The sequence below is a fragment of the Nomascus leucogenys genome, chromosome 13, assembly GCF_006542625.1.
Source record: "Nomascus leucogenys isolate Asia chromosome 13, Asia_NLE_v1, whole genome shotgun sequence".
Taxonomy (NCBI): Eukaryota; Metazoa; Chordata; class Mammalia; order Primates; family Hylobatidae; genus Nomascus; species Nomascus leucogenys.
This window is the reverse complement of record NC_044393.1, coordinates 86,922,231-86,936,140: the sequence shown is the minus strand read 5'-3', so window position 1 is coordinate 86,936,140 and position 13,910 is coordinate 86,922,231. Positions and strand designations below refer to the sequence as shown.

At 43.4% G+C, this 13,910-nt stretch overlaps 1 protein-coding gene across 1 annotated transcript in view; it reads left to right on the top strand.

The window, feature by feature from the left end:
* CREB3L2 (cAMP responsive element binding protein 3 like 2) overlaps positions 1–13,910 on the top strand; it is a 128,728-nt gene that overhangs the window by 68,796 nt on the left and 46,022 nt on the right. Inside the window, exon 2 of the mRNA XM_003261390.3 lies at positions 5,964–6,180. Coding sequence (XP_003261438.2) covers positions 5,964–6,180 — 217 coding nt within the window. The remainder of the gene's footprint in view (positions 1–5,963; positions 6,181–13,910) is intronic.

The following is a 13,910-nucleotide window of genomic DNA, read 5'->3' as shown; positions in this document are numbered from 1 at the left end:
TGCCATTGCCTTTGAAGGAATTAAACTAAAATCCTATAACCCTTGGGTTCACAGGGGTAGTACTTTGCTAAAGCATTTGCAGGATCCAGAAAGGCTTCCTCTTTGAGGCTCACTTTGCTCCTTTCTCTGGTTTTTGGCCTTCGGGACCATAAGGCCCCTCTCCAACTGGCTGGCATTAAAGATGGGCCCACTCTGGCCCGATCCCGGCACCAGCAATGGGATGTTGACCTGTCTGCTCAGTCTTGGAGCCCACCGCTGCCACGGAGACCCAGCTGGAGCTAATTTGCTGGGCTGAGTCATAGCATCTGGTTGGAACCGGTTTCTTTTCCATCACAAGGATCTCCCTGAACCTACTGAGAGCTCACTACTTTGCTAAATTCCTGGGTGTGGGGGGGTGTTTAGCCACAGTTAGACTTCTGAAGAGGATCCTTTTCTAGAGGGGAGGTTATGATAACACACTTGATAACAACTGTGAATGCTTCAAAACTGTCTATCATTAGTGCTAAATGGTTTGTAACATGAGAATTACTGCATAATCCAAAGTAGGGGGAGTTCAGGGAAAGTTAGCAGAGTTAGAGAATGTTTATTATTGGTTATCCAGGGGATGTTCATGAAAGCATTCATTAGTGCTGCTCAGAAGAAAGAAAACAGAGTGTCAGCAGAGCGCGCCAACCTGGGCAACTTCCATGGGAAAGCCTGGCCAATCAAAGACAGCCTTGCCTCGGGATAGAATGGGATTCCAGAGCTTTAGTGGCCAGCACAGCAGATCGGGACTTGACCTTGTAGTTCAGGGAACAAAACTGTGGCTTGGAAATGCAGGGACTGTGGGTTTACCTCTTGCATTTGCGTGTTACATTCTGTTATTTATTTTCTCTTTTTGTTACCTTAGTTTTGTCTTGAAAGGATCTCTGTCAAACAGTTGCAGAATAATCACCATCAGGCAACCAGGAGATTTGTCCTTGGGGAGCTACTTAGGCAATCAGATGCTGACTTAGATTATTGTATAATCAGGAAGTCTGGTTCTAATCTTAGCCTTGCCACTGTTCTGCTCCTTGCTGCCCAGAGTGTGGTCTGTGGAGTCACAGCATTACCTGGGTGCTGATTAAAAATGCAGAATCTCTGGCCTGCTTAGACCTGTGAATCAGAAGCGATGGCTTAGGAGCCCCAGGTAATTTATCTGCACATAAAACTTTGAGCACTGACCTAAGTGGTAAACTCTGGTAGGGCATGGGCATTTTCTAGTTTCTTACTTATTATTTTGTATCCCGAGTGTCTGTCTGAAGTTTAACACACAGTAGCTGCAAAATCCTTGAATCTTCCTCTTACCTTGGGCATATTTGAACTTCTAGGAGCTTTGTAAGCTTCTAGGGACTTAACTGTAAAGTGGCGTAGGGAGAGGACTGTTGAGTGGAAATGAAGCCAGTGATTGAGAAACTGAGGTGAGCATAGAAGGACTGGTGGTGTGTTTTTGTTGTTGTTTATTTTTTGTAGAGATGGGGTCTTGCCATGTTGCCCAGGCTGGCCTTGAACTCCTAGGCTCAAGCCATTTGCCTACCTCTGCCTCCCAAAGTGTGGGGATCACAGGTGTGAGCCACCGCACCTGGCCTAAGTGGTAGTTTTAATACAGATGTACTAGGTCAAAGTCTGTGAGGGTGGATCATCAAACTTGTATGTTTTTATTTATTTATGCCTTTAAACCACATTCTGAAAACAAAACTTCTGTGTTTTTTAAAGTTCCCTTCATGTTAAGGAATATTTTTTACAATATTACATACAATAAAAATGTAAGAGTTCCTCAAGAGGAAATGGAGAAATACAATGGAATAGAATTCAGATGTTTAAATCAATGAAATAGGGCTACATGTATAAACATGAATAAACCTAAAAAAATTTTTTTGATAAAAGAAAATTGCAGAGGATATGTGAGATATGGTACCATTTACTTAACATTTTAAAGAATCCTATATGTAATGGATACATGCATATGTAGTAAAAGGATAAAGACCTGAATGGGAAAGATAAACACTGAGTCTGGCTAATGGTTAACTTTGAGAGGGATGAAGGGAATGGATGGGAGCTTTAACAGTCCTTCATGTTTTATTTCTTGAGGAAAAGAAAGAAAAAGCAAAAAAAGATTACAGCAGCAACCATGTAAAAATAAGATTTTTAAATTTTGTATTTAAATTTTTAAAATTGTATTTATTTATTTATTTATTTATTTATTTATTTATTTTTAAGACAGAGTCTCACTCTGTTACCCAGGCTGGAGTGCAGTAGCATGATATTGGCTCACTGCAACCTCTGCCTTCTAGGTTCTAGTGATTCTCCTGCCTCAGCCTCCTGAGTAGCTCGGACTATAGGTGTGCAGCACCATCCCCAGCCAAGTTTTGTATTTTTAGTAGAGATGGAGTTTCACCATGTTGGCCAGGCCAGCCTCGAACTCCTGACCTCAAGCGATCTGCCTTCCTCGGCCTCCCAAAGTTCTGGGATTACAGACATGAGCCACCAAGCAAGCCTGGCCAATTTTTTTTTTTTTTTTTTTTTTTTGAGACGGAGTCTCGCTCTGTCACCCAAGCTGGAGTGCAGTGGCGTGATCCTGGCTCACTGCAAGCTCCGCCTCCCAGGTTCACCCCATTCTGCTGCCTCAGCCTCCTGAGTAGCTGGGACTACAGGCGCCTGCCACCACACCTGGCTAATTTTTTGTATTTTTAGCAGAGATAGGGTTTCACCATATTAGCCAGGATGGTCTCGATCTCCTGACCTCATGATCCACCCGTCTCAGCCTCCCAAAGTGCTGGGATTACAGGCGTGAGCCACCGCGCTTGGCCTTTTCTTTAAAGACAGGTTCTCACTCCATCGCCTGGGCTGGAGTGCAGTGGTACAATCATGGTTCACTATAGTCTTGACCTCCTGGGCTCAAGGAATCCTCCTGCCTCACCCTCCTGAGTAGCTAGGACTACAGGTGTGCACTACCATGCCTGGCTAATTTTTGTATTTTTTGTAGAGACTGCATCTCACTGTGTTGCCCAGGCTGGTTTAGAATTCCTGGGCTCAATGAGCCACCTTGCCCAGCCCAGTTTTTTGTTGTTTTTTTTTTTTAAAGGAATGACTACATAATTGTTCATGATATGTATAATCTTTCTGAATACTTACAATATTTCATTATGAAATAACTAACCCAAACTTACCTGGTAATTGTGATGCAGGCAGTTGGCATGTGGCCTTAAATACTCCTAAGGACCTTCCAGTTTGAAATGTATTTGTACTCAGAGAGCTCTCTCCCTGACCCTCTCTCTTGTTCTCGTAGACAATCATGCCTGTTAGGATATGCCCAAGTTCTGTAGCTTCCCTGCATTCTGTCCTGATGAAATGCCGTGTCCCGTGTTTGTGATGTCAGTGAATTTCACCGTTCTAACTCTTTAGGGACCAAGCCTGCAGAGGCTTCCTCTCTGCTGTTCGCTTTTCTTCTTTATTAAAGGAAGCATCCTGTTCTACAACTACCCTGATCTTAGAGCTCCAGCTCTAGGGACATCTCCCACCTTCCCTTCTGGTATTCATTTTCGTAACGCCTTCATTGACACTTCAGTTTAGTGGTGAGACTTAGGTGTCCGTGTGAATCCCAAGAATTGTATTGCCTACCCCAAGCCTCATTATTTGCAATCATTCTCTTATTGCTGTGTCTGCTTTCTTAACTTCCTTTCTATACTAGAAGTGTCCCTAAAGTTTAATCAGTAAGGATGACACCCATTGGTCTATGATTCAGAGAATGTTAAGAAGGCAGAAATCTCTAATAGCTGGTGCCAAAGTGGGCTTTAAATTTTCACTTTATTGGCCGGGCACGGTGGCTCACGCCTGTAATCCCAGCACTTTGGGAGGCCAAGACAGGCGGATCACAAGGTCAGGAGATTGAGACCATCCTGGCTAACATGGTGAAAGCCTGTCTGTACTAAAAATACAAAAAAAAATTAGCCAGGCATGGTGGTGGGTGCCTGTAGTCCCAGCTACTCAGGAAGCTGAGACAGGAGAATGGCATGAACCTGGGAGGCGGAGCTTGCAGTGGAGATCGCGCCATTGCACTCCAGCCTGGGTGACAGAGCGGGACTCCGTCTCAAAAAAAAAAATTATTTTATTTTAATTAATTAATTTATTAATTAATTTTGAGATGGAGTCTCGCACTGTTGCCTCGGCTGGAGTGCAGTGGCTCGATCTTGGCTCACTGCAAGCTGCACCTCCCGGGTTCAAGCAATTCTCCTGCCTCAGCCTCCCCAGTAGCTGGGATTATAGGTGCCTGCCACCACACCCAGCTAATTTTTTTTTTTTTGTATATTTAGTAGAGGCGGGGTTTCACTATGTTGGCCAGGCTGGTCTCAAACTCCCGACCTTGTGATCTGCCCACCTTGGCCTCCCAAGGTGCTGGGATTACAGGCATGAGCCACCGTGACTGGCCCTATTTTATATTATTATTATTATTTCTAATATAATCAATAGCAGTGATTCTAAACCAGGGGTGACTTTTTCACCTACAGACATCTGGGCAGTGTCTGGAAATATTTTTGTTTTCACAACTAGGGGAGTGCTACCGGCATCTAGTGGGTGGAGGCCGGGAATGCCGGTAAATATCCTACAATGCACGAAACAGTGCCCGACCCCTGCCCTTCACAACGAATTATCCAGTCCAAAATGTTATTAGTGCCAGGTTGAGAAACCCTGCTCCGAACATCCTCATACCATGAATATAGACCTATCGAGGAGGGAGAGTGGGCCGGGTGCGGTGGCTCACGCCTGTAATCCCAGCACTTTGGGAGGCCTAGGTGGGCGGATCACGAGGTCAGGAGATCGAGACCATCCTGGCTAACACGGTGAAACCCCGTCTCTACTAAAAATACAAAAAATTAGCCGGGCGAGGTGGCGGGTGCCTATAGTCCCAGCTACTCGGGAGGCTGAGGCAGGAGAATGGCGTGAACCCCGGTGGGTGGAGCCTGCAGTGAGCCGAGATCGCGCCACTGCACTCCAGCCTGGGCGACCGCCAGACTCCGTCTCAAAAAAAAAAAAAGAGGGAGAGAGGACGGAGCTGCAGCTCCTTTAGAGTGGGACAGTGTGACAGGGGATATGGGAATCCCAGAGAATTTATATGGGCTAGTCCTATATTATGTCCAAACGTGGTGGGGGCTGGAAAATTCATGGTAATAGAGATGAAGGGTGGGAGCATATTAAGGAAAAACCAGAGAGGAACAAAGTCCAGCCCATGGGGAGACTAGAGAGAAGCCACCTCTATTGTTTTTGAGCATGGGATGTTAGTGTAAACTGCACCTTTATGCTATAGAAATACAGGATCGCTTATTTAAACATACTGATATTATCAATGCAAAATGTGGTAGGTCATGACAGCAAGGACCCCCAGTGAATCATGCGCCCCGCACCATCCACACTCGTCTGCATTGTGACTCTGCCCTTCCTCTCATCAAGCAGTGGGAGTCTGTTTTCCTGCCCCACGGGTGTGAGCTGGCCTTGTCCTTTGCCTTGACCAAAAGAATGTGGAGGGTGTAATGGTACGTGATGTCTGGGGCCACTCAGCTTTGGTTTTTCTCCCTCATGGAAGATTTCTGCCATCATGGGAGGAAGCCCAGCCTGATCTTTCCTTTTCAGAAAGAGGCCCAGGGGTCCCAACCCAGCGCACTCCCAGCCAGCCTTCCCACTAATGTGCTGTGTCAGGGAACCCAGATGAAATCAGCTCACCCACCCAGCCCAACCCACTGAGGAGCGAGAAGTAATATATTAATATTATGGTTACCTTCAGCCACTAAACATTGGGGTGGTTTGCTACATAGCACGAGCTAACTGGACATTGTGTGTGAAGAAGGGACTTCATATCGAGCAGTGGATGAGGTATTTGGTATGTGCGTAGGGTAACTATCACATCATGGTTAAGAGAAACTGAGTTCTTCCTCCTTTGTTTCTTGTAGCACTTCTCAGAACTTCTGGATGAGTTTTCCCAGAACGTCTTGGGTCAGCTCCTGAATGACCCTTTCCTCTCAGAGAAGAGTGTGTCAATGGAGGTGGAACCTTCCCCGACGTCCCCGGCGCCTCTCATCCAGGCTGAGCACAGCTACTCCCTGTGCGAGGAGCCTCGGGCCCAGTCGCCCTTCACCCACATTACCACCAGTGACAGCTTCAATGACGGTAAACTCAGAGGAGGAGGAAGACCTGGACCTTAGTGCCTTTGGTTCTGAGCTCTTGAGGGTGTGGAGTGTGTATTACATTAAAGAGGGTGTCAGCACCCTCGTTAGTGAGATACCTACAGTGTGTAAGGCCTTGTGCTTGGGCTGTGGGGAAAAGCAAAGAGGCACAGGACCCATTTCTCTGGGAACTTGCTGTAACTGAAGGATGGTCATTACTCTCTTTTACCCTGTGGCTTCAGCAGCAGAGCAGCCTTTTGCAAATCAGGCCAGCCTATCTGGCTGGTCATTCCTGCCAGTACAGTAAGTCCATTGTTTCAAGAGGTCATGCCATTTTTTTTTTTTTTTTTTTTTCTGAGAAAGAACCATTCCTCTATAGAAGCTTCTTGGGCTTCCTCTTAACCCAATTCCATCATGTTCTATTGACCTCATGTCCCCCACCCCAGATCTTAGTGGACATTCCTAGACTTTCTTGTTGATTACCCTTTCATGCCCGTCATCAGTGCCATGAGTGTGGTATTTGTTGAAGGTCTAGTTTTTCTGGCCTTGGAGATGTTAAGATGTTTTGACCATTACGCTACAGCCCTTAATTGGTAAAAGCTGTATCTTGTTCCAAACTCTCCAAGGCATATATATCTTTTAAGTGTAATTTTCTTTTCTTTTCTTTTCTTTCTTCTTCCTTTTCTCTCTCCCTTCCTCCTTCCCTTCCCTCCCTTACTTTCCCTCCCTTCCTTTCCCTCCCTTCCTTCCTCCTTCCTTCCTTCCTTCTCTCTTTCTTTTCTTTCTTCTTTGTCTCTCTCCCTTCCTCCTTCCCTCCCTCTTGCTCCCTCCCTGCCTCCCTTCCCCTCCCTCCCTCCCTCCCTCCCTTCCTTCCTTCCTTCCTTCCTTCCTTCCTTCCTTCCTTCCTTCCTCTTTCCTTTCCTGTCCTGTCCTCTCCTCTCCTCTTCTTTCCTTTCCGTTCCCTCCCTTCCTTCTTTCTTTATTTTCTCTCCTTCCTCCCTTTCCTTCCTTCTTCACTTCCTTCTTTCCTTCTTTCTTTTTTAGACAGGGTCTCGCTGTGTCATCCAGGCTAGAGTGCAGTGGTATGGTCTCAGCTCACTGTAGCCTTGACCTCCTGGGCTCTCATGTAGTCATTCAGCCTCAGCCTCCCAAGTGGCTGGGACTACAGGCATGTGCCACCATACCTGGCTAATTTTTTTATTTTTATTTTTTTGTAGAAATGGGGATCTTACTATGTTGCCCAGGCTGGTTTCGAACTCCTGGGCTGAAGTGGTCTTTCCTTCACAGCTTCCCCAAGTGCTAGGATTATAGGCATGAGCCACCATGCCCAGCTTTAAATTTAATTTTCTATGTTTTGTTTTCCTAGAGGGATAGCCAGCTATTTTAGTTCTTTAAATTTTAAAAACTCAATTTCCTATTCCCAGTCCAGCATATGCCTTCTTCTTTACAGGAGGATGACATGGTGAGGAATACTCACTAACTTGACCTTCTTGATGTTAGTGTTCACCTCTTGTTCTTATACCACTGTACATATGGCAGCATCTTTTGAAGGTGGCTGCACCTGTCAACCCATAATTTAGGGATTTGTCCTAATGCTGTCCCTCCCCTTGCCCCTCACCCCCCGACAAGCCCTGATGTGTGATGTTCCCCTCCCTGTGTCCATGCGTTCTCATTGTTCAACTCCCACTTATGAGTGAGAACATGTGGGTCCTTTTCTGTTCCTGTGTTAGTTTGCTGAGGATGGTAGTTTCCAGCATCATCCATGTCCCTGCAAAGGACGTGAACTCATTCTTTGTTTATGGCTGTATAGTATTCCATGGTGTATATGTGTTACATTTCCTTAATCCAGTCTATCATTGGTGGGCATTTGGGTTGGTTCCAAGTCTTTGCTATTGTAAATAGTGCTGCAATAAACATACATGTGCATGTGTCTTTATAGTAGAATGATTTATAATCCTTTGGGTATATACCCAGTAATGGGATTGCTGGGTCAAATGGTATTTCTGGTTCTAGATCCTTAAGGAATTGCCACTCTGTCTTCCACAATGGTTGAACTAATTTACACTCCCACCAACAGTGTAAAAGTGTTCCTGTTTCTCTGCATCCTCACCAGCATCTGTTGTTTCCAGACTTTTTAATGATCGCCATTCTAAATGGCATGAGATGCCCTTTAATTGTGAGGCCAAAGCATTCACCATTCAGTTCCCCCAGCTGGGGCTTTGTTCTATTTATAGCTCTTAGGCTGTGACAGGCCATGCTGGTAATTTGCTGAGAACAGGTACAGTGGGTCAGATATATTTTACAAAGGGTTTCAGATCCACAGTTCAGCTTTTTTGAAGTACCAGTGTCTTATCTGAGTAAAAGTCACTTTCCTAGGCCAGCAAAAGCACTTTTCTGAGACAACAAACACGGGATACTAGTCATTTAAGATGTGTGAAATCAGAGTGAGGCAGTGTGGGTGAGTGGATGGGGAACTTGTTCAGCAAAGCTTTGTCTGGATCTATTTTTCTGAGTTGTGTGGATGGGCAGATGTTTGGGAACAGAATTATTTTATTCATGTGAACCCCAGTTTGCATCCCCCTTAAGGTGGCGATCTGTAGGGTGGGGGAATCAATCCACAAGTATTCCTTCCAAATCCAAGTGCTCTGTTAGAGCAGATAACCACCCTGATGGAGAAGGATGGTTATTTTTAGGCAACACGTAAATATGTAGCATGTATAGACAGCTATATACATTACATTTTATATTCTTTATCTGCTCCATGGTGATAATAGCTTAAGCAAAACTAGGAGTCCTTGTGTTCAGTGATGGATGGGAAATTAATGTTTCATTATACCTGGGAAAGCCAGTGATTCAGCTCTCCCTGTCCAATTGTACTTACATTAAATACAGTTCTTCTGCAGTTGCTTCTAAGTCTGGAAAAAGAGTGATGACACACAGTTAAGTGGAAACTCCCTCCTAATTTATTAGAGTTTTTCTTATTTTTTCTCCCTCTGCCTCCTGCTTCCTCTCTCTCCTTCTCCTTCCCACTAGAACTCTTATTTTTCCCTCTTCCTCCTTTGCCCTTTTCCTCCTAACTTTCCCTTCCTCCTCCATCCTCCACCTGAACCCCAGGGTAACTAAAAAGGGCACATGCAGATGTTCTTATCCTATCATTCTATCACGGACTTCAGATGGACAGTGGACCCCTAAAGCTGTATACAAAAATGTGGGCTATCTACATTTGTTAATTTTTTGAGAGTTATTAGATCATTTCTTAGATTCTCAAAAGAGTTTGTGACCAAAAAAAGTTAAAAATAACTGTTCTGAGATTCCACAGGAATCGTCTGTTTCAGGGGGACTTTGTAGACTTCTGAAACACTAGAGCTAAGGAACTTCACGTGGCCCAGCAACCACAGGAGCCAACCCTAGAAATGTAGGTGCAGCCTTCAAAACCATCAGAAAGACATCCTACATCCAGCTCAGCCATTTCTCCCTGTAATTAAGGCTGTGAACCAGTTGCTAAGCAGGGTTTTCTGTTCTACAAAAAAGGCAACAACAACAAGAAAACACCAAAAAAAAAGGAAGAAGGAGAAAGAAAAAAAACATGTAATGAGGTTAAGAGAGAAAAGCAGAAGCATCCCAGCAAAATATTTGTGATACTTTTATGCTTTGAGAAACAAAAGCTTATATTTGAATGACCAAGTCTTGTACCTCACCACATGGAGGTTGTCTTTATGAGTTACTATATTTCAGTCATGTTCCTTTGTGTAATTCAGTTGGGATGCTAGGTATGCATTTGCATTGTCCTTTAATTTTGGTGTTCTTCCTAAAGAAGAAAGTGTAATGCTGGATGAGGGCTGTTCAGAGAGAACCAGACATGGCCCCTATCCTCTAAGGTGATACAAGAACAGAGCTAAAGATTATATAGACTATCAACAGACCTTAGCACAAAATAGGCTAATACAGAAGTGGTCTAATACTACCTTTGCATCACAAATGTAGTCAAGGGTGGAACAAAGCACCGTAACTATGGCTGTCCCAGGTCTACAGAGGGTGGGCCAGGAGCATGGATAAGAATGATCTTCCTCCTGATGAATTTAGTAGGGCTCTCGGTGGCAAGGGATGGCTGGGTAGGCTGGTTCACTATGGATACCTTAAATTTATGGAGCTGTGTTCTCAGGTGGGAATGAACACAGTAGTCTGTGAGGTAAAGGTGAGCAGATATTGCTGGAGCAAAGTCACATGGGGTTAAGTGGGACAGCCCGGAGGAGGGCAAGGACTAGGGTTTTATCTCTGCCTGATGGGAAGCAGGGACTGAGAAACATAGGATGACGTTTTTTGGAGCTTAGACGAAACACAGAAGATCTTATGGCTGCCATGTGAGAACAGGGAAGGTGTGCACAGATATAGTTATCCAGGGAGAAGTGCAAAGCTATATAACATGATGGCAAAGAAAAAATGGGTTTTGAAATGATTTGATGAAACCTGCAGCAGGAAAAGCACAGGATCGAATATGCTGAGGAAGGGGCAGAGGTGAGTCAGAGATGACTTAGGTTTTTGCTTTGCAGTGTTGAAGAGATCTTGATGTTGACATGGTCCATAGAAGTGAGACTTGAAAATCACAGAAATGAGGTGCATTGTGGTGTCTTCATCACATGTAGTGTGAGCTGATGACAAGAACATCAGTGAATCATCGTAGAGTAGCTAGACTCAGGGGTAGAAGAGGAAGGTGTGTGTATCTACTGAGAGAGTCACCGGGTCCTCCGTCATGCACGGCCAAAGAGAGAACCTGACGGTGATTGGGGAGGACAGGCAGAGGAACAGTTGACCTCTTCCATCTGAAGCTTGGGTTTGTAATACACGCTATTTTGCTATTCCTCCGCTTTTTTGGTGTTACCTTTTACTTTTTTCTAAACAGATAAAAACAATAATGATGTTTCCCCTTTTTATTTTTTGAAAAAAGTAAAATAATGACTTCTCTGCCTAGCCATTGCAGTGCTAGATTAGTGTAAGAAAGCAATGTTCCCATTAATCCAGTGATTACAGTTGCTTTGGATATTCATACATGAGAGTCATAACTTCTTCATTGAAGAAAAAAGATGTAGTAAATATTTTCTGTTTTTACTATTATCACCACCTCTTCATGCCGTTCAATACTGCAAGTTATTTCAGGGTTAAGTTACTCAGGAACGGGGCCAGGGGGAGATAGGCCTCTAACTTCCATTGGAGCATGTAGTGGGCTGTAGTTTAATATGATTCTGACACATTTAACTAAATTCTTGCCCCTTTCCCCAGCTTCCAGAGCCCAGCCATTATATTTTTCCTTTAAGAGATTTTTACATAAAAAAAATTGGTCAAGATTTGCCAACTCCTTTGAAAAATTTCAAAGGGCAAACAAATGAAATGCTAAAGGATTTAGACGAGGCATATTTATTTAATTTATAAAATTTTCTTTTCACTTTAGATATGTTACATAAATAGTAAATGGATGTATGGTCAGCCCTCCCTGTACTTGGGTTTTGCATCCTATGAACACTATTTTCAATCCATGTTTATTTGAAAAAAATCTGCTTGTGAGTGGACCCGCATGGTTCAAACCTGTGTTGTTCAAGGACCAACTGCGTATGTGTTTTTCTCATGTAAGTGGTAGTACGTCATCTGATTTCTCTTTTTAAGAATAAATGCCCATTCTCTCTATGTTCACATGTATATATATATATATATAGTGTGTGTGTATATATATATATTGTAAACCAAAAAGTATCTGATACAGGTCTCAATCAATTTAGGAGTTTATTTTGCCAAGGTTAAAGACATAGCCAGAACAAATAAACACAGAATCACAGAAAAAATCTGTGGTCTGTGCCTGTCTTCAAAGATGACTTTGAGGACTTCCGTATTTAAAGGAAAAGTGGCTAAGTGGAAAAGAGGGAGGGTATGGTAATCCATATGTTGCAAGAGAGAAAAGGAGCAAGTAGGGGAATAGTCCATTATGCATTCATCTCGTGCTCAGTAAATCAACACTTTTCATAAGATAAGATGAATGTTGAGCTGGGTGCTCATGACTGTGATTCCAGCACTTCGGGTCGCTGAGGCAGGAGGATTACTGGAGCCCAGGAGTTTGAGACCAGCCTGGGCAGCAACACAGTGAGACCTCATCTCTACCAAAAAAAAAAAAAAAATTAGCTGGGTGGGGTGATGCATGCCTGTAGTCCCAACTTCTTGGGAGGCTGAGGCGGCAGGATTGCTTGGGCCTGGGAGGTCAAGGCCGCAGTGACAGAGCAAGAAAAGAAGAAAAGAAAAGAAAAGGAAGGGAAGGGAAGGGAAGGGAAGGGAAGGGAAGGGAAGGAAGGGAAGGAAGGGAAGGGAAGGGAAGGGAAGGGAAGGGAAGGAAGGGAAGGGAAGGGAAGGGAAGGGAAGGGAAGGGAAGGGAAGGGAAGGGAAGGAAGGAAGGGAAGGAAGAAAAGGAAAAAAAAAAAAAGAAAAGAAAAGAAAAGAAAAGAAAAGAAAAGAAAAAGGTGAACATAGAGTGCCTACCTGTGGAGATCTTTCATATATAACTGTGCTTAGGAATAAAAGGAAAGGCAGTTTCTTGGATGACTTATCTTTCAGCTTGATTTTTCCCTTTGGCATAGTGGATTGGGGTCGTGAATGTTTATTTTCCTTTCATTATATATCAAGATAATGCCAACTCCCAATTTAGGGTTTTTTTTTTCTTTCCTAGGAATCAGTATCCATTCAATGCGCTTGTCTACGTGGCACATATGGAAATGATGGAAGATCTGCATTTTGATGTTGCTATTACCTTGGCTTTGAGTTCATGTTTTTTTCAGTCTCTTTGATGATTTGCCTATCTTGATGATTTGATAACTTGGCATCTAGCCCCATTGCTCATGGCTGCTCCATTTTGTCTTTGGATGTAAAGGACTTGCTTCTCACCACGATCAGTGGTTTGTTTTTATTTTCTTGCTGATAGCTAAGTGGTGAAGCTGAGGAAATGTGCCAGTTTGACCTTTGACAGGAAGCTGTTTAAATCAGCTGATACGGAGTTTGTTCTTCTTACTCTCCACACTGTGGACTGCTAAACTTTACCAGGGATGTTTTTCGTCTGAAATGACACTTAAAAGACGTATAAACACAATGCAGAAAGAACATTTTTATTTTTTCCACTCGGTATCTCAGCTTCAAGTTTTAGAAATTAGAGGGTGTGGAGTGTCTACTGACTCTTATGTTTGTAGTTTAGCCAATAACTAAGACATCCAAGGATAATTCCAGTTCTAAGCCAGGGTGGCCCTACTGATCTTTTTGCCAGTAAAGTAAAACTACAAAAATAAGGACATGGAGAAACATTATGATACACATTCTGCTCCTTCTCCTCTACTCTGTCCTTCCTTAACCCTCACTTCATAGATTACATTTGTCATTTTGTTTTCTGTGATTTGATATTTATTTCCATTGAGTAAGAGAGTACAAGCCAACCTCCAGTAGTTCAGAATGAAAGCTGTTTTCTTTCATTTCAGCTACCACTGGAATGCTGTTCTCACCAAACTACTTACTGGCTGACTTTCTTCATGTGACGTCATTTCATATTTTATGATGTAACTAGTAGGTCTGATCAGCCAATCTACAAACATTTATTGATATGATCCATAGTTGATGGTTTAGAGGAATTCTTTTGGAAATGAATTTAGTAATTTCATTGTAATAGATTCTAATGGGTTTAATTTATTTTTCATACATTCGGCTATATTG